The sequence below is a fragment of the Natator depressus genome, chromosome 1 (genome assembly GCF_965152275.1).
Source record: "Natator depressus isolate rNatDep1 chromosome 1, rNatDep2.hap1, whole genome shotgun sequence".
NCBI lineage: Eukaryota > Metazoa > Chordata > Testudines > Cheloniidae > Natator > Natator depressus.
In genome coordinates, this window is record NC_134234.1 from 149398645 (window position 1) to 149422942 (window position 24298).

The 24298-nt window shown below is 42.4% G+C and overlaps 1 protein-coding gene across 1 annotated transcript in view; it reads left to right on the plus strand.

The window, feature by feature from the left end:
• The first annotated feature begins 832 nt into the window (after positions 1-832).
• The window catches only part of CYBB (cytochrome b-245 beta chain), a 32570-nt gene continuing 9104 nt past the window's right edge, over positions 833-24298 (plus strand). The window contains exons 1-7 of the mRNA XM_074946245.1: positions 833-892; positions 3945-4040; positions 5875-5985; positions 16104-16188; positions 17205-17350; positions 18702-18892; positions 22206-22335. Coding sequence (XP_074802346.1) covers positions 848-892; positions 3945-4040; positions 5875-5985; positions 16104-16188; positions 17205-17350; positions 18702-18892; positions 22206-22335 — 804 coding nt within the window. The 5' untranslated portion in view covers positions 833-847. The remainder of the gene's footprint in view (positions 893-3944; positions 4041-5874; positions 5986-16103; positions 16189-17204; positions 17351-18701; positions 18893-22205; positions 22336-24298) is intronic.

Genomic DNA, 24298 nt, shown 5'->3' on the forward strand with positions numbered 1-24298 from the left:
TAGAGTCTTCCACCAACACACACACACCCTGCTTTATTTTTTTAACAAAAACTCAAGTTGAGATTCTTTCATAATCACATGCTTCCAGGAGCGGGGAGTTTATAAAAAGCACCAAGTCTCCTGAGAGTTGGCAACGCTTCCAGGCTAGCTGGGAAGGCGTGTCCACACCACAGCACTGATCTGAAGAGCCAAGCAGAAAGCAGCTGGGAGGCAAAGAGGCCCAGATCTTCAGACATATGTAGGTTCCCTAACCTCCATTGAAATCAATAGAAGCTAGGAGCATAGATACCTTTGACTATCTGGGCCAGAGTTGCTAGTGCATGTCTATCAGGGAGGGGGATTGTAAATCAACTTTGGAGGCTTTGTGGGATTCTGAGCTGCAGGAGAGTAATACATTGTGGAGGAGAGGAAGGTGAGGGAGCAGGTGTGGGAGGGACAGGGTGTAGTGCTGGGGGGGGAGGACGAACTGAGGAGGAGTCTGATCATGTGTAGTTTCTCATTACTTTACAACACTGAAACCTTTTAGTGCAAAGTGACACCATGATTTCGGGCAGAAACACCCTCCAGTGACATTTGTTTAACCCAAAGTAGTTCATACACAAGAGAAAAATGTCAATTTCAAGCTCTCCTTATTTAAGGCTGGGGTTTTAAGATGTTGTGTTTGTAGAGATGTCAGGAAAGATACAGCAAATTTAAACCATTGCATGGGCTGATGGTTAGCTAATTTCTAGATGAATGACAAAGGAAACAGGTTGCATCAAGGCTGCTGCTCTCACTTCCTTCTGTGGGGAGATACACACGTTGCCTGAAAAAGAACAAAGCCAGTGTGCACTCTGTCCCAGCAAAGATGGGCAACTGGGTGGTGAATGAGGGACTCTCCATCCTTGTTATTGTAAGTACAATACCTTATTGTGATTCACATTTGGCCACACGTGTTGTGAGAGTTGAAATATGCTGATCACTTTGAGTCAGTTTTAACGTATCTGATATTGTGGCTATGGGTAAGCAATAGAACCTGGAGAGAATTACTGGGTGAAATCCCAGAGGTCCTTAGTAATAAAGTGCCATTGACTTCAATGGGGCCAGGTTTTCATTTTGTATTTTAAGTCTCATTTGATTAGTTATATGTGTGTAAGTGTTTGGATGGGAGAGTGATCATGGCATGAGAGAGAGCTAATAGCATTACATTACAATGTAAACTCTGAATGAAAGTAAAGAAATACTTTATCAGACTAGCTAGAAATAAGTGCTAATGAAACTGAATTTATATAATGTACAGTGCTCAGTGTAGGCTATTTATATCAGAGTGACAGCTGCTGGGATTCTGCATGTGGGGATCCTTTAAGATTTGCTGTGCTTGACTCTTGCATGAATATGCAGTGAAAACAATGCTATATCATTCTAGCCAGTGGGTTCAATTAGCTCCAGCCAGGATATAAGAGTGGTTGGAATCCCTCTCATGTGTAGGGGAGCTAGGGTCTGGGACAGAGTGATCATCCTGGAAAAGCCAAACTTGGAGAGGAAAACTTAGATGGGGATTTAATAAGTGAATGTTTTATTTGATTTATTAATAAAGCCAAATGCCCCCAAAAGACTAGATTCAGACTACAGAGCCTGTATGTTCACGTGTGTGTGTGTGTGTGTGTGTGTGTATATAAGCAGCAACACACGTACTAGAAGCAGGATGTGAATTCAACCTTGATTCCTGTTATGTTCCTGTATTTTTCTTTTAAACAGTTGATTGCTAGCCAAAGATACCTTAAAATCTGGCTTGATATACAGTGCAATTATGAGAAATAGCTAATTGATTCTATTCTTCAAAAGAGTTACTAGAACTGATTTTTAGATTTGCTTTCCAAACGTCTAAAAATAACGTAATAATGCTGATGATCATAGAATATCAGAGTTGGAAGGGACCTCAGGATGTGTAATAGGTTTATTAAATGAATAGCGATAAACTAGTCTGGAAAATCATAGGTCCTGATCTTGCAAATACTTTTGAATATGCTTAATTTTATAGACCTGAACAGTCCCACTGAAATCAATGCTCAGGTGCCTAAAATTAAGAATGTGAGCAAGTGTTTGCAGGATCAGGGCTTTAATCTACCTGTGGCAAAAGAAATGATACTTTCATATTTAAAAGCTCAGCTGCTCTTTTTTTTTCACATTAAAGAGCTTGTCTTAAGAAAATATTAATGATACAAAAGATATAGATATTCAATTCTGTAATAAGTTACCCATAACTAGTCACGGAATTTGTTGCCAGATGGTATTAAAGCTAATATCCTATATACCAATAGGAAAAAAGTAGACTTAGAAATGTAACATTTGTGCTTGCTGAAATGTGAACCTGTGTAGTCAGAAATGGATTGTGCCTGCCATTTACTGTTAATTACTGTCCGTAAAGATATCGGTAGCTAGGACACATTTAAAAATGCAGTTTGAACATCCCGATGGCTTGACAAATCAATGTATTGTGCTGTCATGGTCAGTGCTTCAAGTAAGCAAAAGCTCACAGGAGCTGAGCTCTGGCATCTCTCCCTCACAAGAGCTGAATATTAGCTGAATTAAAACAAAAGTGTATTTTCACTAGAGTAAGAAAAACGAGGAGTTATTTGAAATAGATTGAAAGAAAAATAAGGGAAGTTGTAGAGACAGAAACAAGCCAAAGGAAAGCTTCTTTAGAGGGTCTGATTGGAACAGCGTTCAGCACTGTTCACTATTACAGTATTATATGCTACTTGGGTGTTGTTCCCCTGGCTAGACTTGTAATGCAGCCTTAGGAGTTCTTCTGAACTTTTCTTCCTGCTTTGCACTTCCTCTATAATCAAGATCTGGGGTCGGATTCTCCTCTCCCACATTCCAGTTTTACGCTGGTGGAACTCCATTCCCTTCAGTGGTGTCACTCCTGATTTACCCTAATGTAAGCGGGAGGAGAAACAGGCCTTCAGGGTCGAGGTTGGCCCCAGGCTTTATCACAATGCTAGTGAGGGCCAGGGCCCATTGCAGAAGCAACATCTGAATCCTTAGGGTAGGAGTGTGGCACTATAATTTCTACCACCCCTAACCCCCAACAGAAGGTTTGATTCACCCCCAACTCTCTGCTCCCTCCTCCCCATCCCTCCCATGTGTTTCTTTCCCACCTGGTAAATCCACCTGGGGCAGGGCACAGGGGTGCAAGCTGCCCATAGTCCCCAGCTATTGCTCTGTGGGACTTGAAGCCAAACAACTATCTCTAAAACTGGGTAGGGCAGGCCTGATGCAGCTTCAACCCCTGGCTCCTACAAGGGGAAATCTGACTGAAGACCTGCCATTAATAATAGTCATCAGCTCAACCATGCACACATGGCCTCAGGGTCACATGTACTTCACAAAACCACCTGAGCTAAACGGGACACTCAGTAAGCTGCTGTAGTACTGTGGCTTATTTCCTCCATAGGCTACAACCTTTGAGAGGGTGGTCTAATCACATACACTTAAGAAGATCTGATGTTGCATCCAATTCAGGGCAATGGTATAAATATACGTTAGTCAGTACGTGTAGTCTTGTAGCACAGTAAGCTCTAGGGATATTTCACTAGTGTATATGCCTGGAGAGGAAACGGGATTTAATGGGGATGGGAGCCGGGGTGGAGTGTGGGGAAATTATAATATAGAATGAAGGGGTAGTTAACAAGAACTCCGGCCTGGACTTAGCACAAAATAATCATCATAAAAAAACACCTTAATCACTACCCCTGAGGAAATGGCAGCCTCCATTCTATCAAAGAGGTAAATAGGGGTGAAGATTTTAAGACCAGAAAGAGTTATTAGATCATCTAGTGTGACCTCCTGAATACCATAAGCCATAGAATTTCATCCAGTAACTCCTGTATTGAGCCCAATTTGTGTCTGACCAAAACGTATCTTTTGATTGCATCCAATCACGTATTTTTCTCATTCAGCTTGTGTGGCTGGGGTTAAATGCCTTCCTCTTTTGGTGGTACTACAGAGTATATGATGTTCCAGTCAAATACCACTATAGCAGAGTGCTTCTTGGGGTAAGTACAGCATGTGCATTACCACGGCATATAGTGAACAGATACAATTTTAACTAAGCCTTCCTATTTTGTCCTCAATTCTATTTGGCAGAGAGAGAAGCAGTTCAAAACTCATACAAACAGATAATTGAACACACATGGTGCTTTCAAACAGAAAAATGGAATGCAGAGCAGACAAATCCCATTCTAGAGATGTCTTCCAGGAAGATTCACACTCCTTTTAATTAAAAAATAGAACACAGATCGTGACTGCTTTATTAAGCAGAAGCGGTGCAAAGTATTGCCCTGGAATATTAAAAAAAAAGTTATCTTAATCATTTTTTTCATAGAATCATTTTTCTATCTTGAAATGAATAGTTTACACAGCTGTTTGCCCGCAAGACTAGTTGTCATTTATGATTATATCAAAATATAGCTGTATATAAGACCCTGGAGTACCAAATGTAATCAATTGGCTGAGATAGGTCATGTGACCTATTAAACTAGTTTCCAAAGGTTTCCGATCACATTACCGCATTAGGCACGATGAAACAGGCTGTTGCTAAAGCCAATTTGTGAGATGCTGCAAGAGATTCAAACCAAGCTGATTTCTATTAGTATTTTTATGTTCTACAGAGAAGTCAGTGATGGGGATTGCTCATATTTTTAAAAAAGTGATCACGGTAGAACCTCATTATTGCAAAAATTACTGTTGGCTCTGAGTCATAAAACAATATGATATTTTCCACAGAGTTACTGATTTGGTTCAACAAAGCTGGGAATCTTGCTCAAACGTATTGGTCAAATTCTGCTCTTATTTATAAGGGTGCAATGCCCTTTGAAGGTGCTTCTGTAACTGAAAGGAGAATTTTTCCAAAATTGCTTATTTGTTAGTCTCTAAGGTGCCACAAGTACTCCTTTTCAGTCTGAATGGAGATTTACAAATTGTTCCTCCATCCTTAATAAAAAAAAAAAAAGCAAGCTTCTTCATTTTTTTTTTTTAATGCTCTTTGCTGAAGTTGTAAATCTGAAACCATGAGGAATATGATGATCAATACAAAGTTTTCTTTTAAAATGGCACCGGTCATAAAAAGAAAGAAACCTGTATTTACAGAAAATCATTGGACTAAATCTAGTCCTGGTTTCTTTCTTGAATATTCATATTATAAGATACAGTTTCCTAGTATGCTGTACCCGTCTTCATCTAACTCCCTACCAGTCTTCAATAAGACCAGATTCTAATAGCCATCAGGTGGGGGACTGCTAACTGGTTACATCTGCTCTGTGTTTGGCCTCAGCTGTCAGACCTAACAGTGAACCTTTAAAATAATGAGATAATTTAAACACTGAAAAGAGAAGCAAGGCATCTCTGTGCTGCTATATGTGTGTTCAACTGATCTGTACAGACCAGTACTCGGCTGAAATTTAAAAGACATCCTTAATTCTCATTTGTACTCGGGCTAAGTGTAAAGAAGCTCTAGGGTGGGTGAGCATCAGGACTAAGGGTACATCTACAGTGCCGCTGGGAGTGTGCCTCCCATCCTGGGTACACAGACGTGCTAGCTCTGCTTGAAGTAGTGTGCTAAAAATAGCAGTGTGGCTGTTGCAGCATTGGCTAGGTTGGACTTTGGGCAGGGGCAGTCAGGCAGGCTTGTACTTGGCAGCTAGCCTGTGCTGCCATCCATGCCATGATGGCTGTACTGCTATTTTTAGCATGCTAACTCAAGCAGAGCTAGCATGTGTCCGTCTGCCCAGGCTGGGAGGTACCCTCCTTCCCAGCTGCTGTGTAGACATACCCTTAGTTTTTTACTCCATGTGCTGTACTGATTTTGCCCTATGTTACATTGCATTACAGTCTGCTTTGGCTTGGGCACGAGCACCTGCAGCCTGTTTGAATTTCAACTGCTTGCTGATTCTGCTGCCAGTCTGTCGAAACCTGCTCTCCTTCCTCAGAGGATCCAGTGCGGTAAGATGAAGAAAGACTTTCAGAATACTTGAGAGTGAGAAGCCCACATTACTGAGCTTGAGTTTCCCAAAAGTATCTTCCTTTTTATGTGCCCCTTTTCAGAAGTAATGAAGTCCAGAGTTTTGCCGTGGAAGAGAAGTGAGGGTTATACACTGAGAACAACTAAACCACAAAGGCCTCACTTTCAAATGTCATCCCTGGAGTTTCACCCATTTATGCCAGAGATGAATTTGGGCCCTGGCTTCTAACTTTGTGCCTGCAATTTTGAAAGAAAGACAGATATTTTCAAAAGCTGTTAGAGCTGGATTTTCACACTTGATCCTTCTATTATATTCTCCTTTCTCTGCTCTGCATGGTTTATGCCAGATTCAGCCTAAAATTGCTTAACAGCCTTCTGACCTTCTCCGGCCTATGGAGCACAGGTGCAATAGGCTGCACATGAGAAGCACCACTAAGTGGTGTTCCGTGCTAACTGAAATTGTGAGTGGTCTTCCATGGTAGCCCTAACCAGTGCACACTGCAGCAATCTAGCAATCAAGACATGGATAACTGAGAGGAAAATATTCTATCCAAGCACAAACCTATCCTTGGCTACTACAGTCCGGGCTTGCAAACCTTACTAACACAAAATGTTCAAATGAGAAAGGAGATACCATCTCATCTAGTTACTTCCCCTCCCAACCCTATCCTATCACCTCAGATTTATCTGAATTGCACTTGGTCACCTTGTTCTCATCCAAAGCTACCAGCAGGCACTGGGAAACTAAAGATGCTACTCTATCATGGGCCAATGAAAGAGAATCTCACAGCATTGTTTCACGCAAAACATCTTATCATCCCTCTTCTTTCTTCCTGTACTCCTCAGCACAAACACATACATACCCAGTGGCTCCAGTTCAAGGATTTGATTTAGCTCTGTAAAAGCCTCGTAAGATTTCATGTCTTAGAGATGCCTTCCCTGCTTACGGGTCATCCCAAGGGTTGAGATCAGCTGGGACTTTCTTACCAGGTTTCTCCAGGTCTCCTACAAGGATTTTCTCAGTAGGCGGCCCTCAGCCCAAGGCTGTTAGCCTAAAGACTGCGTTGCAAGGTTTATCCAGGCCTTTGCATGAGGCTGGTGGGCTGAGTGTTGTTTGTAGGCTAGAAGGGGTTCTTTTATAGTTGAAGGATTTGTTTGTTTTAGTGATATTTATAATAAATGCAGCTACAACAGGTCTTGTGAATAAAACGAAAAATAAATGAGGAGTTTGGCCTCATCCTGCCCTGGAACATGGAACATTTTCCCACGTCACCAAGTCACTACAAAAGGTCGGACACTTCGGCACAGCTTTTAGTTTTCATGTCGAGAGAGACCCAGGACTCAAATAGCAGAGGTGCTGCTTGCTGGTCATTCTTCCGTTGACTTGGCAGAGCTGTGTGGGCAAATACTTCCTTGGCATCTGTTACATTATGCTTGGCTCAGGCTATTGCTGTTAGTCCCATCAGTTTATGGGCAAATCTAGAAACTACAAGACGGGGTCTTCCAGGCTAAAAATCTAACTTTAATACAAAAAATGCTTTTAACTTATAGGAGTTAAAATTGGAGTAAATGTCCAGCCTCCATGTCTCTGCCATTGCTTCATAAGCAATGTGCTACGAGTTTCACTTCTCATTTTTCAGATAATTTGTTCTTTCCTAATGGCGAGTAACACTTATTTACTGAGAAAAGGGGAAAAGAGCTCAGAGTTGAGAAAATTAAAAAGATTGCACAATCTCTTTACTATACTTTTTCCAAAAACTGAACAGCACAGTTGTTACGGGTTATCAGATGAAGTGTCATTTAACAGCATCTAAGGTTATCTGGTCTTATGTCAGATACTATTTTATTCCAGCATTATATAGACTTTTATAACTACATAGCACCTGATGCATTATTTACATATTCCAAAATTCCACTGATTTCATTAGGAACATGTGGAAAAATACTATGCAATCATGTAATTTAAAACTGTATCATAAAGCATGTGCACCAGGAGGTGACTTAAGGTTTCACAAAAAACCTTAAGACTGCTTGACTTTGCAACCTGAATGTTCTTTTTTTTTTTATTACATTTCCGAGACTTTTAAAAAAAGAGAAATGGAAAAAAAAAATCTACCCACAGAAACTTAGTTATACTCCACGTGTTGTCAGCAGGGTATGAACCCAAGACTTTCACATTCACAGTACAGACTTCTACCACTTGTGCTCACGGAGTAACTGGTAGGAGTGGAAGCAGGTTATCCTTTATGTGGAATAACCCCTAGAGAAGGCCATAATACACACCTTGGCAATGGGTTGTTAGACAGCAGTAAAATATTACTCCTGAGAGAATTCAGCACCAAAAAATTAAAAATTCCATGCACAGTATTTTAAAATTCTCAAAATTCTGCACATTTTATTTGTCAAAATAACACAATATAATCATACCTTTCATTTTCAATTATTTGCTGACCAGCATTGTGAAATAAATTACCAAAAGAATTGAAAATGATGTGATTTTTATATTGTTGTGTTATTTTGGCAAATAAAATATTCAGAATTTAAAAATATTTAAGTTTTTGGTGCAGAATATTTTATTTTTGGTGCAGAATTCCCTCAAGAGTACCAGGGTGGTGCTGTGTGGTGCAATCTGGGTGTGGCAGCTTGGTGTGGGGGGGGGCGGGTGCACGGTGGATCTGGATGCACAGGGGTTCATTGTGGGGTTCTGGGTGCAGGGGGGGATGGGACTCTGCAGGGGAGTCTAGGTGAAGGTGGTTAGGGCTCAGTGGGGATGGGGTTCTGAGTGTGAGGGCCTCAGTGGGGGTCTGGGTGCTGGGGGAGTGGGACTTGGTGGTGTGGAGGTGAGGGTGTAGCTGGTTGGAGCTCAGTGGGGTTCTGGGTATAGGCGGCTCCCAATGCAGGGGGTGAGGCTTGGTGGGGTGGGGGTTGGCTGCAGGGGGCTCAGTGGGGAGGTTCTGGGTGCAGGGAGGTCTGGGTGCAGGGGTTTCCTGATGCAGGGGATGAAGCTCAGTGAGGTGGAGGTTCTTGGGGGATTGATGGGGGGGGCATGTGGATTGGCAGGGGGTTCAGATGCATAGGGTTCAGGCGGACAGGGGAAGCAGCTCCCCAGACAATGACCCCTCCCCCCATGGCTGAGAAGCAAAGGGGCCAGGAAGTGGGGGGGACAGGTCACTGTACAAGAAGCTGTTCCCCTGTCTGCCCAATCCCTGTGCATCTGGACCCCCCCCACCAGCCGAGCCTCACCCCTCCCACACCCAGAACCCACACCCCAGTGAGCCTCACTCCCTGCACCCAGACTCCCCGACTAACAGCCTCCCCACAATGCAGAGCTTCCTGCAGCTGGGGGAGGTTTCTGGGGGGTTGATCTGACCCAGCCCTGGCTACTCCATGCAGGGAAGGAGGAGGGGAAGGGGGAACGCCATCTCTGTCATTCTCCTCCCCCTGTCCCCTCCAGCCCAGCTGGGACTAATATCTCTGGGTGGCTGGGGCATCCCTAGACCTTCCCACCCCACCCACAACAATGACTTACCTCTCTCCTGGCTGCTCCGGGTGCCCGAACAGATGTGCCCATGCTGCCAGGAAGGGGAGAGTGAGCACTGGTGCAGCTTCTCTTTGCTTCCCCGCACAAAAATGGTTTCTGCGGGGAAGCAAAGAGAATCTGCAGGGGGGACATGTTTCTGCAGGGGTGCAGTGGTGCAGAATTCCCCCAGGAGTAAAATTTTGAACTTCAGGATTCCTGGGTACTGTTCCAGGCTCTCAGAGAAGAGTGTAGTCTAGTGGCTAGAAAAGTGGTTAAAGGTACCATAACCAAGTATTTCTACCTGAAAGAAAGTGTGGCTAAGTGGCTGGGCTTTGGTTTGCTATGTTAGAGCTCTAGGTTCTATTTCCAATTCTCCCAGAGGTGCCCTTCTGTTTAATAGTTGTTGCAAAGCACATAGAAATATTAAAATCAGCCTGTGAATGAGGTGGAATTTGAATTCATGGGGCCAGATTCTCTGGTTTGCTCTATTCCCCTTCCATCACTGGAATGGTGTAAATGGAGTGGAGACTGGTTACATCCCCATCACTTATGTAAAAACTGAACAGTAAGTATTATTGTCCTAATGTAAAATTATTTTCCTGTGGTAGTTCTTTCCCTGAACTGTGACAGATTAGCTAGTATCAATCAAGATTAAAAGCCAACTCCTGGTCTTAAAGAAGTCATGAAATTAATTCCAATAAGACAAGGGTTTAGTTGTAAATTGGACCTTCTGCTTTGAGCACTAAACTGCTCACCCCTTGAGATGTGCAGCTCATCTTGTCTTGTGTCCCTGTAAAGCTGTCTCTCCTCTGTTGTTCAATGGTTGGGGCAAATCCTGCTGGTCTGCTGGCTATCTGTAGCCAGGTGGTGGGAGTTTCTTGCTGCCACACCCAGTTAACAAGTGTTGGGACCCTGCAGAGAGCTGCAGATTCATTTCTCAGTGAGGCATGTGAGACTTGTGAATTGTCCCCATGACTGGGTTGGATTAGATGCCTTGAGGAGGGAGCTAGGGCCCTACAGAGGGAGATTGTACAGTAGGACTCCTAGGGCAGTTGGAATTTATTTAATTTGAGATACTTATTCATAAGAAAGTTATGACAGGAAGAAGGGTTTTTTTTATCTTATGCAAATTTTGTGCAGTCCTAGATTGGAGCAGGCTGGGGAATCCCGCAGCTTACCTGCTGTCAGTCTTTTTTTAAATTAATTGCATTCAGGAGATGTCAGCGGCATAACGATTACTACAAAAAGCATGACTATATCCTATTTTGTGACTGAAAAATTTCCTAAAGAGTGGGCTTCTTGCCACCCAAAGCTTCACAGGGGTTTGGGGTGGAGGAGTGGTTTTATTTGTTTGTTTTTTTTAAAAGGTGATGGTTCAATAACACTGCGTCGGAAGCCTTTCCCTAAACCCACAAAAGAAGTGTTAATGTATAATTGAAAGAATAATTGAGTTCTCTATGTACATCAAGTGGCAGGAATTCTGCTTCTTTTATTGAATCAACATGTATTCCATCAAACAGGGAAGCATTGTACAGCCATCGCTGTGCTTCACAGATTGGTCTTTTAAAACAGGAAGTTAAAGAGTTCAAAGTTCCTCTTTGTACAGTCTAGAGACAGGCATCCAGGAGCAACAATTTTCTATTACACTGTTTTTTTTAACAACGTTTCCAATTACATATTTAAAATAAAGTATTGGAAGGCCAGTCTCTCCCGTCAGTTTATCAACGTGTGACTGGTGAAGTCAGCAGGGTAGCAGTAGTGTGTGAGGAGGATTCGTCCCCTAATGTAGGTTACTGTAATAGCTAGAAAATAGTCAGACAAGAGAACTGTGGTTAAATCATTTTCCAAATGCTAGTCTGAAACTACCTTTATTAGTATAGTGGATGTCCATGATAGATCGAGAAATGGACTGGTGTGGAGGACCAAATTCATTGCTGGTGTAATTCCATTGAAGTCAATGATGTTGCATCAGAAATTAACCTACGCTGATATTTTTTTTTTCCTCTCCCTTTCCCACATCCCTTCTGTCCCCAACCCCTCTTTGTTTTATTCCTGGAAGGTATATGAGATCAACCCTGCTTTATTGGTACAGAATTGTAAGGTGTCCTCCCAATTAGCTGTAACGTACTTCGTCCACGTTTTCAGTTTTATTTGTTTAAAAAAAAAAATCCAAGAATTTTTCAGTGTTTATTTTCCAAACATTGAAACTGAAATGAAATCAGGTTAAAAATAAAAAAAAATAAAAATCAGGGGAAAAAAGAAGAAAATTTTTTGATTATACCATAGCAAAATGTTATAATTTTTTTTTTGCTTTTATGTACAAAGGTTTATTTTGTCTCTCTCAGAGCTAGTAGTTTTTCCAGAAATCCTTGTTTGCATATGCTTGTATAATTTTCTTCAAAGTATCCTCACTCATGTTGAGCCTCTTGCTGTCTTGGAGGTAGTCCAACTTTGAAAATAAGCTCTCTGCATCAACAGATCCAGTGGGTACACTCAAAGCTTGCCATGTCACTTTGCTAAAGTTGGGAACTGTATCTTGATGACTGTTCCAAAACACCAGCACATCGAGTTTCACATTGTCAGGGTTAGGCAAGTACATGAAAGTAGTAAATTACCCTTTCAACTTTGAAATTTCATGTTTAGTGGCAAATGGTTGAAACACTCTGGCAAAATGGTCATAGTCTGCTGCAAAATTTACCTTGAGGAAGGGGTGCAACAACAGGATGACGTTCCAAAAAGAATCTTCAGCACCAAACACTTCGGGGTTCAGATTATGGGACACAGTCATCTCCCATTTCTGGCTGAGCATTGTGTGGAAGGTTTTGAATGCTTGTTTGGTTCTCATATTCTGGGGGCGAAGGATTTCTAGAAACAGCTGGGTTTTTGTCATCGTATATTTCTCCTGCAGCTTTTGTGCTCGCTCCAGCTGAGATTTTAGTTGTCAGGATCCAGTAAATGTCTGTACTGGCAAACATGTTGGCAGTAGTCCGAGGAAAATTCCAGTGTTTTCTGTGTGTCGCACAGTGATTCCAAGTTTTCAACCATGAACGTTAACTTGGTGCGCAGAATCTGGTGATCATTTTGGTTATTTGCCAGTCGCTTCCGAGTTTCTGCTTTAGAACCAACAAAACTCAAGCTGATCTAGGAGCCGCAGTAGCACAGTGCACATGTTATTTACATGACCAGCAGTGAAATACAAGCTCATCTACTGATGTGGCACAACAGGCATAGTAATCAGCATCCGACACTGCACTCATCTTGCACTGTGTCAAACAAAGCCTTCAACGTGTTTGCATGCTTGAAAATGGCCCCGAATCCAATGATGCAAGATGTCACATCTTCCATTTCTCCTGTAGCAGTAGCTGCTGACAATGCAACGTTAATCAGATGAACAGGACAGGTAATACGTAGCAGCTCCACTTTCTGATTAAGTTTAATCTCCTGTGCAAACTTAGTCATGTAGGAAGCAGACTCTGTGTTAGTTGTGGCCACATTTTTCCCAAATTAGTTGGTACCTCTGAAATATGTCAGTTATTGCTGCAGCGGCAAAACAGCTATCAGCAGAGGGGATGAATGTCACAGCAACACAAAACAATGTGGGCTTATTTGTGTAACCCTTCTGCCTGTCAGAGTTGGCAGCAACAAGGGCCGGGTTCAGTATCTAGGGGTACCATTTCAATAACACAATGCAAAACCGGCTCGAGCCCCCACCTAGCGATCTGGGACAATTACATACCCACCCCCCTGGGCGCCTCTACGAGGCAATACTTCCCCTCTCGCAAGCACAGAGTCTGAGTGTAGCAAAAGCCTTTTAATAAAGGAGGGAAACAATGCACCATTATGTTGGGGAAACACCACAAACAGGATTCATAACACCAACCATGAGCAAAAGATCCACCCCCAAGTAAGTTTGGCAGTGTCCTTTTCCCCTCAGGGTCTTAAGTCCAGCAACCCAATAGTCACTCCCCCCCCTCCCCCCAGCTTCTGTCCTTGGTCAGTGCAGCCCCCCCAGAGTTCAGAAGTTCATCTGCAGAGTTTACCTCCCAGCCTGGGTGGAAGTGAAGGGAGGTATGGGGGGCATCTTATATGCTCCATTGCTTGGGTCGACAGCTGAGTGCCATGCCTCTCCATGGGGTTCTGCTGCAGTCTTCACCGCCAGCCGCACCTCTCCACCAACCACCCTGCTATCTGCTCCTGTCCGCTCCACTTTGCCAGCCGCCCACCAACTTGTCTTCAGCCCCCACCCCCCACTTAACACAGCTCTCAGCAACTTCAGCTCTTTAGTGATTTCAGCACTCAGTGATTTTTAGCTGGTAGTAGAAGAGCCTCAGTGCTGATGCACCACTAGCCCAAAGTAGGTTTAATGCTTATTAGACCTAGGTATCAGTGATTGTAGCTCTGCAGCATGTAACAAGACTCCTAGTGGAGCCAAAATTAGCTCTGTTATTACACCATGAAAAGAAGAGGGATCAAAGCAGTGTCTAGGGCCCTCAGAAGGGATCCACACTACTAGGTACACATAACTGTATACAGCCTCTCTCAATTCACTGGGTTTTCGAACCCACATCCCTTGCCTAGCGAGTGCTACTTAGTTGAGGGTGAGTCCCTCCATCATAAAATGCCAAGTACAGTTCTACTGTCCTTGATTCACATAACCAGGATAACAACGCTTTATTACTCCTGCCCCAACAACAGAGAGACTGGGGATCCCACAGCAGCCAAAGTGACCATTTGGGCAAGCAGTCCATATGATAGGCAGGGTGGGTGTGCCCATGCAAACGAGGTCAGCCCCTGAAGTCCTTTTCCACAGCTCACCACCAGATGTCGGGTAGAGCTCATTCTGACTCTGCTTACATCTGCTTTGAAATAAAAAAATGAAAACAAAAGGCCAAGAATTGGATGGTCCAAAGCATTGGGAGACTTGTCAAAAATCAGACTAGATTCCACATTTCCATCAATTCATTCCATCAGTTTAGATACTAAAGCATCATCATTTTCTTTCCGATACTTACTCATTAGGAAGAGTGTTTGCTACTGGACTGTATTGTTGCACAAAGTCAGCAGTAGGCCCCTCTGCTATTAACAGCGTTGTCCGGCAAAACAAAGAGCACACACAAATTCATTGACACAATCGTGCTGTGCCCTCTCTTTCATTAAAGCCCTGGTGAAAGCTCCTGATATTGACTGTTTATCCTGAAGCTCGCTTTCTTCTTTAAACTTCTCGTGTTGCTTGCTGTCAACATGCTTCTTTGTTCTGTCAGCGCGTGCCCTGACCTCAGCACTGCAGTACTCGCAACACAATGCGTCCTCTTCGCTCCCGTCTTTACTTGTCTTGAAAATTTCTAAGCACTGATTTTCTTGTTGGTAATTCAGGCATAGATTTGAGTTTTTGCCCCATGTTTACCTTTTTATCTTAACTATCTGTAACCCCAAGGAGCTTACCTAGGTTCCTGGGGTTCTGTGTACTGGTAGTTCAGAGAGAGGCACACTGTCCCGGGTAGGAAGGGGGAGCCAAGGGCAGACTCAAGGTCTGCTAGGCAACCAAGAAGGGGAGAGGCTATTTAGAGCAACAGGGAGCCCTGTTGGTTTGGGGAAGGATTGCAGGCATGTCTGCTCAGAGGAAGGGGCAGAGTGAAATGGCTGACAAGGGAAAGCCTGGGAAGAAGAGCTGGCCTGACCAATAAGGAGTGACATGCCCTCCTCTGGGAGCCCTGGAGGAGGAGAAGCCATATTGGGAGTAGTCTGGAGCCAGTCACAAAAAGGGCAGGATTGGCTGTGTGGGGATCCAGGTCCATCCATCCAAACTCATAAGGAGACTGGCACTAAAGGAGGTATCTGGGTGGATAGAGGGCCTGTGGAGGACTGTGGAGGACTGATTGTTTCAATTGAGCACCACACTAAAGGGATGCAAAGAAATAGGCAGGCAGCGGCTCCTTGTAAGCCAATCATAGCGCAATATTAATGATGTTTGGTTTTTCGTGTGTGCTCTGTGTTTTACATTGTGGAACTGCTTCAATCTCATAGTTGCAGGACACAACAATTGTGTAAAGCTTTAGTGTTTAACAAAAATAAGTACCCCAAAAATACTGAGTGGATTGATAAACGGGTATAAATCAGTAAAAACTGAACTCCTTTAATAAAAAAACTGGTAATTTATCAGTGAAAATCAATAAAAACTGAAAACGCAGAATGTTAAAAGTGCTTGACACATGAACACTCAGGACTTCAGTGCTTTCTTGCAGAAATATGCTTGTATTTTCTCCAGACGTCTTAAAAGTAATTTGGTGTGTCCTGTTTCCATGTCTAACTGTTAATCTTAGACTGTTTGTATCATGTTTCCTGGTGATTGCTTTTCATGGCTGGCAAAGAGAGGACAATGTAATGAATGTTTAAGAATACAAGGAAGAGAAGGAGAACACAGATAGGTATAGTCTCCAATTGATCCAAAGACTTCCACTGATTTCAATATGCTCTGGATCAGTCCTCAAGTATGCAAACCAGTGTCACAACTGTTACTAAACTATATCCTTCACACCACAAATAATCTGCAAAGACTTTTCATTTTTTTTTAACCCAAAGTGCTGCTCAACCCGTATCAGGAGACAGTTAGACAGGAACCTCACGTTTCACAAAATGGTGGCTTGGATGATTGCCCTTCATACTGGTAGGTATTTAAGAGTTTTCTTGATCATTGCTTTATCATTTCACCTTGCACAGAATCCAAATGGAAACAGTGTCTTTGGAGTTTATGACCAGGTACCTCATTTCACTAAACTAAGAGAATGATACATGGCATGGGTTAAATCCATTTCCAAATGCTAGTCTGAAACTAGCAGAAAGAGAAGTGGCAAAAGACAACTCTCTGTTATTCCAGTGCAGGCTACTCTTTAATAAAGGGTATTCAGCCATGCCCTCAGAAAAATTGATACCCAGCGTTTAATGCTTTCTGAGGCTTGTTTCCAAACTGTAGTAAATTCTAGTAAATAAGGAGAGTGAAGAAAGACAAGCTGCATGTGAAGGATTGGGTAAATGGGCTTTCTCCCCTTCTTGTTATGTAGACTCGCCATAGACTTTTCTATGGTGCTGATCATCACAGTATCTGAGCATCTCACAAACAAGAATACATTGAGCTTCTCACTACCGCTGTGGTCCCTTCCTGAGGTACGGCTGTTGTATTATTATTGGCATTTTACAGAAAGGGAACTGAGGCACAAACCGATTAAGTGACTTGCTCAAGGTCAAGCAGGAAGTCTGTGCCAGAGCTGGGAACACAGCTCAGACCACCTGAGTTTTGTACAATTACAGGATCAGACCCCTCAGCCCAAATTTTCCAATGTGACTAAAGACATCTCAAAGGGGCCTGAATTTCAGAAAGTGCTGAGGGTGCACCCCCACTTGACTTTCTGTGCTGCTCAAATCACTTAGTCTGTCTTGTGCCTCAGTTCCCCATCTGTAAAATGGGCATAACACTCTCCTTCCTGACAGGGTAGTTGTGGGGATAAAATCCACTGATGATTGCGAGTCTCCCAGATACATGGTGATAGAGAGCAACGGTTCTCTTCTGTAGTTTGGACAATGCCCTAGTGGTCAAAAGCCAGAAACTTTTTCTGAGGTACCTGTACAGGAAATGGTGTAACACTTACCTAATACAAGCCATGTTGTTTTCTTTCTCACTCACAGCCATACACACCGTTGCACACTTATTTAACGTAGAGAGGTGTGTGGATGCACGTGTTGAAGCGAAAGGAACTATTCAAGCTGCTCTCTCTGATCTTGGTGACAAGCCAGAAGAAACCTATCTGAATTTTGTCCGAAAAAAAATTCCGGTAAGTGACCCTGTGCCATGGGGAATGTTCACCTATGCAACTGTGTCAAGGACATTTTGTTATTCGGTATGGTTAGTAGGCTGAATCTGTGTTTAAACCACATTACAGGAACAAACCCTGCACAATGTATTCCTCTATATTTGGCAATAACTAATAATAGTGATGCTGAACTTCAGTAATAGCTCACATTTGTCCTCTAACGGTCTGAGTCCTTTCGAAACACTAATTCATTAAACTGCGCCTGTGCAAGGTAGCTAGATAAGCATCACTATTACCCCCGTTTTACAGATGGGCTAAGAAAGTCACAGAGATGTGAAGATTAAAATCTTCAAACTTGAATTCCTACAATTAAGGTCTGTTTGTTGTTGCCCCCCTGCCCCCCTCTCTCACACACACAAACACACACATCTGCTGAGCACCCACAATTCCTATTGATTTTATTGATAGCTGCAGGTGCTCAGCACCACTGAAAAGCAGAACGTTCATATTGGTACCTACATATGGATGTAGGCTCCTAACTTTGGACAAACAGCTGTGAAAATGGACTTCAGTGACATTTTTTCCCCACACAACTAGCCAGTGGCAGAGCTAGAAACAGAACCCAGAATTTCTGACTCCCACTTCCATGTGCCAATTAGTAGAAAATACTTTCTTTCCCTCTTCCATTTAGTTTACTCAGATTCAGTACAAGTGCAGTGTAGCAGACATAGGGTGTGCATAAACACTGGAGTGACTTAGGAGCACAAGTCCTTTGAAAATCAATTGGACTTGTGCTCCTAAATTACTTAGGTGCATTTGAAAATCCCACCTGCGAGGTGAAGTCCTGACTCCACTGAAGTCAATGGCAAAATTCCCATTGATTCAGTTGGACCAGGATTTCACCCCAGGTGTGGATGAATGGTGGGTTCAGGTTGAAGCTTCTGATGCTCAAAAGGCTTCTTCCAATTGTCAGTCAACTCTACTACTTTGACTGTTTTTTAACATGCTGTAACCACGGTGTCCCAGAACATCATCTTGTAACCCAGCCCAATTCTAGTAGCCTTCTAGACATGCCTACAGCTGTGGTGACATGGATGGGGTTTGGATGTATCCCTAACCAAAAACTTCAAATATAGTATAAATAAGTGTGATTGCATTACTCTCATCCTCAAAGACCCCAGATGACTTCCTCTATCCCCCTCCCTTTTTTCGTATCAACTTCTGATCACTGCTGACACTTCAACTATTCCCATGCTGTTTCTTACAGAATGCCATCTCCTTAAAGATTCTGAAATGAAAAAGACTGATGGTGCCCAATTCAATTTTGATAAATTGTCTTCATTGAAACCCCTATGTATGTTTTATTTCACAGAACCCCGAAGGTGGCCTATATGTAGCTTTCACGTACTTGGCAGGTCTCAGTGGTGTCATCATTACATTGGCCCTTATATTAATCATCACATCATCCACTAAAACCATTCGAAGGTCCTATTTTGAAGTATTTTGGTACACCCACCATCTCTTTGTCATCTTCTTTATTGGACTTGTCATTCATGGAGCTGGGTAAGTATTTGTAAACATTCACTGCATACACTACAAGATACACAGAATCATAGAATATGAGGGTTGGAAGGGACCTCCGGAGGTCATCTAGTCCAACCCCCTGCTCAAAGCAGGAGCAATCCCTAACTAAATCATCCCAGCCAGGGCTTTGTCGAGCCTGACCTTAGAAACCTCTAAGGAACGAGATTCCACCATCTCCCTAGGTAACCCATTTCAGTGCTCCAACACCCTCCTAGTGAAATAGTGTTTCCTAATATCCAACCTAGACCTCCCCCACTGCAACTTGAGACCATTACTCCTTATTCTGTCAATGGTAGTTCATGTACTATAAATTGAAGCCCAACAAACAGAGACATGTAATGTATCTGATTAGTGATTTAGGATGCTGTTATCTTGATAGTGATTATTGGCCCAATCCTACAAACACTTACGCATATCAGAGACAAGTTGTCACATGCATAAATCTTTACAAAAGCTGGTCATATTTAGATTCACCGATACTCACTTTTTGATTTTCTAATTAGAAAGTTCTTTCCTGTGTAGGGGGTTTCTCTTCCTATAACTTAGCTCAGCCTTATTTCCTAGAGGGAATTACATAATACACCACGTGAAATTGTCCAAAGGAAATAACACAACAACAAACACATTTTTGTTGCCTTAGTGCTAAATCTAACAAGGAATTATCTTTCCAAACATCATTAATATTAGCAGTCCATTAATGTTTCAAAATTGGATTTCAGTGGTTGCAGGTTTATTTATAGACAAACATTAATTGTTGTGGCTTAGAGACAGCTCCTAAATTCCAAACAGGCGTATTCCTTCCCTGTGAATCGTTCATTTCATTCCTCTTTTTTTCCCCTTGCAAAATAGCTTTAGAAGTTATAAAGAGAAAGTGAGGCAACTTTAGTACTAGGAAAAATGAACTCCAGTTACTGTTTAAAATTATAGAACAGATGTATAAAGCAGGACAGAAAGCTAAATAGCATTTAGTCACAAGCAGCATTTCTTAGTTCATGCTCTTAAACTACAATTAAGAGGAAGTTCTTGATGTGATCTTTTAAAAGAGAGATTGAGTGGTCCAGAAGATGGGAAAGAGTTCTTTTAAAATGGTCAGTAACGATGACTGTGCAAAAACACTTCCTCCCTCAACTGTGAATGGCCCCAGGGAGAAGTCAGAAAAGGGATTGTTACAGGGGCTCTGTGCATCCATCGGAGGGAGGGGTGCTTCCGCTTGCCCAGTGCAGGGTTGATACACCCTGTCAAAGTCGTCACAACTCTCAACTGGGCCAGACAAACACAGTCAGGGACTCCGGCCCTTTGGGCAGGGCAGAGCAAATGCACAGTCTGTAGCTTTTCAGCCTCCTAGCTGGGGTTAATAACCACAAAGAGGTTTTGGGCCCCTAGGCGGGGCAGAAAAAATGAACGGTCTGTAGGCTCTGGGCCTCCTGCTGGGGGCAAACAATCACAATCAGGGCTTCATCCCCCTGGCTGAGGCAGAACAAATGAACAGTCTGTGGCTGGGGTCTCCAGCAATAATGCCCACCTGCCAACATGGCAGGGGAACCTGGGCCCACCCTATTCCACCGGGTTCTGACCCAGGGCCCTGTGAAGCCGGTAACCTCCCTATTTAGGGCTCCAGTATCAGCTCCAGTATGTTCCCTGGGTCACTTTGTACCCTTAAGTCCATTTGTGGGCCTGTCTTCCACGTTCAGCATCCAAGTTGGTCTCCACAGCCAGTGTGCTCTCCGTAGCGTAGTCCGGGATACCCGCCTCAGGAGTCTGGAGGGCTTACTGGCACAAGCAGCACACGTCATCCTCCTCCTCAGTCAGCCCTGACTGAGCTGGCCAGCTTCCTTTTATCTGCTCCCGCCACCTGAGACATGCACAGCAGAGACACAGGGGCGTGACCTCTTGGGCCCAAAGTGACTGGTTAACCTCTGCTTGCCCAGTGTGGGTTGGTACACTCTGTCACAGAGATTACAACTGGAGGAGCAGAAATAGCAAACAGATGAGAAGGTGACTATGAAGTTAACATGTTAGATGTAAGTCCAGGACGTGTTTTGAAAACTAGGATGGAAATTTTTGCTTTTTTAATATCTGGGATGAATAGAAAGCTAATGAAGCAAGAGAGGATAAGAATGGTTCATGTTTCCTGGAGCAAAAGTAACACCTGTCATTAAAAAGTCAACACTTGTCAGTAGTTACAACACAGTGGTATCTTTTTGTCTCTATTTACAATAGGAGGTAAATGAGCAATAACTATTAGTCAAAGTTGTCTTTTTACTTACAACCTTGATAGATTAAACCTGCAATAATGAAAACCTTGAAGTTTTGAGAGCAATGATTAGAACCATTGCCAAGAGAGAACTTCAGTAGTCTAAATGGGAGGAGATGAAGGCAGGAATAAGATTTGTATAGAGGAAAGGATAAGTTCTAGCTATGATCTCAAGGTAGTAGGCAGTTGTACAGAGAGGAGAGATGTTAGAAGAAAGGATCAGCTTGAGACTAAAATAATTCCAGTGTATTTGGCCTTAGGAGCAAAGTTGAAGTTTTTGAGTATAAGGAGAATGAAAAGGTAATCAGAAATATTGGACAGAAGACTTTTCACCTAGAAGGAAGATTAGTCTTTAATGTGTGATGGATAGATGTCACAAGTAACCAGGTACTGGCAGACTCAGTGTAGTTTGAGTGATGGAAAATATATAACTTATAGCTGCATGTCATCTGTGTATGGAAAAGCAATAACCAAAGTGATGCTAGAAGTCAGGGGGAGATCCTCAACTGGTGTCAGTCATTATAGTGATTGACTTTTTTGCACCAGCTAGGATGTGAGAGACTGACTAGCTGAAGATCTAGTCCACAGCTTCCAAGAGACAGGAGAAGTCAAACATGACTTGTACAGCTGAAGTTTGTTTGCAGTAATTCTAGTTATGGTCACTGATAAACTGAGGATCCTGATCTTTCCACCTCTTTTATTTCAAAGGGATAGAAATAGAACAGGCAGAAGGAAAATTCAGGCTTTCTTTTAAACAAATAAAATATTCCCTTTGTAACCACGTTATTACAAATTGTAACTGTAGTATTTCTCAATTCTTCACTTGATGTTTTATGTGGGGAGGTTTCCCCTAGGAAATCAATACAGATTTGCCTCCCCTTTCTCCTTATTTTAGTAGCAAATCTGGAGATTGAGCAGTGTAGTAGAATCTTACCAGAAAAAAAGGATATTAACAGTGCAGAAATGAATTGTTGAATATAATAACTGTAAGTATTAGATATAATTTAATTTACATTAACATTTTGTATTATCTTCAAGCCGTATTGTACGCGGACAGACAGCTGAGAGCTTGAAAGAGCATGATCCAAAAATATGTGAAAAGAACTTCACTCAGTGGGGAAAAATACCGTCATGTCCTATCCCCCAGTTTGCTGGAAACCCTCCTATGGTATGTTCTATTGTCTTAAGTATAAATACAGTAATGAAAGTCTTCAAAATCTTTCACTTTTTGCGTGAAACAACATGTTTAGATACTATAGAGAGATTCATCTGAATCTAAATATGCAGTAAACCACGAGCTTCAGTGGGAAATCACTTGTTTTTTAACATTTTGAAATGGCAGATTGTAATCAAACTAAAGAAGGACTAAAGAAGGACTCCCCAACTCCACTGCATGTGGAGGGTATCACCTAAATGTCTTGCTTTTGAGCTGATACTTGGAGGCCCAGGTATTGGAGATCACCAAGTTGTATATCATTGTTGGGTGGGCTACCCAGGGAAAGAAGAACTTCCGGGGAAAACATCTGACGTAAGAACACTGGCCAGTCAGGACTGAGTGACCACATCCAAGATGATAACACCAACCCAGCCTCCCAAGCTGGTTGAACTACCATCTGCAGTAATTCCGATATTGGTCCCATCTGTGGAGCTCCAAATACCTCTTCTTCAGAGACCATTTAAGTTTCCTGTATTGGTCCTGACCATCTCTAAACTAAAATGTTCATATTTAACAGGATGGGCAAAAGGAAAGGGAAAAATATTGAACAAGATTGACATACCAAAAAAATATGAGAACCATTCACTAGAATATAATCATGACCTTGCAAGGTTTATTCAAAATTATATATTAGCATGCTCAGGAAAGGGAAAATTGCAAACTCCTTAGGGCAAGGATAGTCTTTTTGTTATGTTTGTACAATGTGTAGCACAATGGGGTTCCTGGCCTACAATTGGAGTCTCTAGGTGCTAGTGAAATACAAATAAGAAATAATATTGAGAGGGAATATTTCGTATCATTAAGGTAGGTACCGTGCATTAACGTAAAACAATGGCTTAAGGAACATTGAGAATAATATGTTCATTTTAAGGGCGTTTTCAACTGAGACCTCATCATGATGGCAAACCCCAGAGAGACCCAGCATCATCTGGACTGATCACTGGCTAGATCCTTAAAGTAGTCTGTCTGTTCATGTCTGTTCAGTTGGGTATTCAGTTCATGTCTGTCATTGGTGATCTTATTGTGCTACCAAAGCTTCTGGCACCCACGTGATTGCCAACCGTGCAGCGGCATTCCTTGACTAGATCGCAGGTTCCATCCAAATATATCAGTAGGAACCACTGTCTTGTGAAGATGAAGGAAGACTACCACAGATTTAGATCCAGATGTGAAGAGAATTGCCAGGCACTGTTCAGCATAATCAACTGAGAGTATAATCACCAGGAGAGGGTCAGCATTATAGTTCTAATGTGCTGAGTGACTCTTATTTCCTAGTGTTTTGGGTCACTATTAAAAGTACTTTTGTGACAAAAGCAGACTCATTTTCTGAGTAAAAGCTATGGAGTTGCATGTGTGTAAATGAGAGCAGAATTTGCTCCATTATGTTCATGAGGGGCAAATCTAAACTCAGCTGGTTCTTGATTGCTTTTCAAACTTGTTAGATCATAATGGATTTTTTTTAAATGTCATAATATTCCAGGGCTTGCTACTCGACCTGACAGTCCCATTTCTTTGAAAATATTTTTGAAATGAACTCATCACCCAGATCCCATCAGAGGTCACATAACCACCAGTTTACAAACCCACATAGTTTAAATGTGCCAAACTGATTGCATGTGTAGCTCCATTTCAATCAGTATGGTTATACCAGGGATTAATTTATTCTATGATTTTTTTACTAACCTTTTTAATGTATAATGTACTCTTAGTCTTACATACTGTATGTGCATGAAGAGTCAAAAGTCAAGAAAAAATAAATGCTGAACTAAGAAAGTGATTGAGTCCTGAGACTATTTATACTTATTCCTTCATATAAAGCCCGAAAAATCCAAGCCCTCTGCTTTGAAACTAGAATTGACCAATTCAAACTGACCTCAGAAGTTTCCAGGGAATGTACACCTGATGACTCTAAACT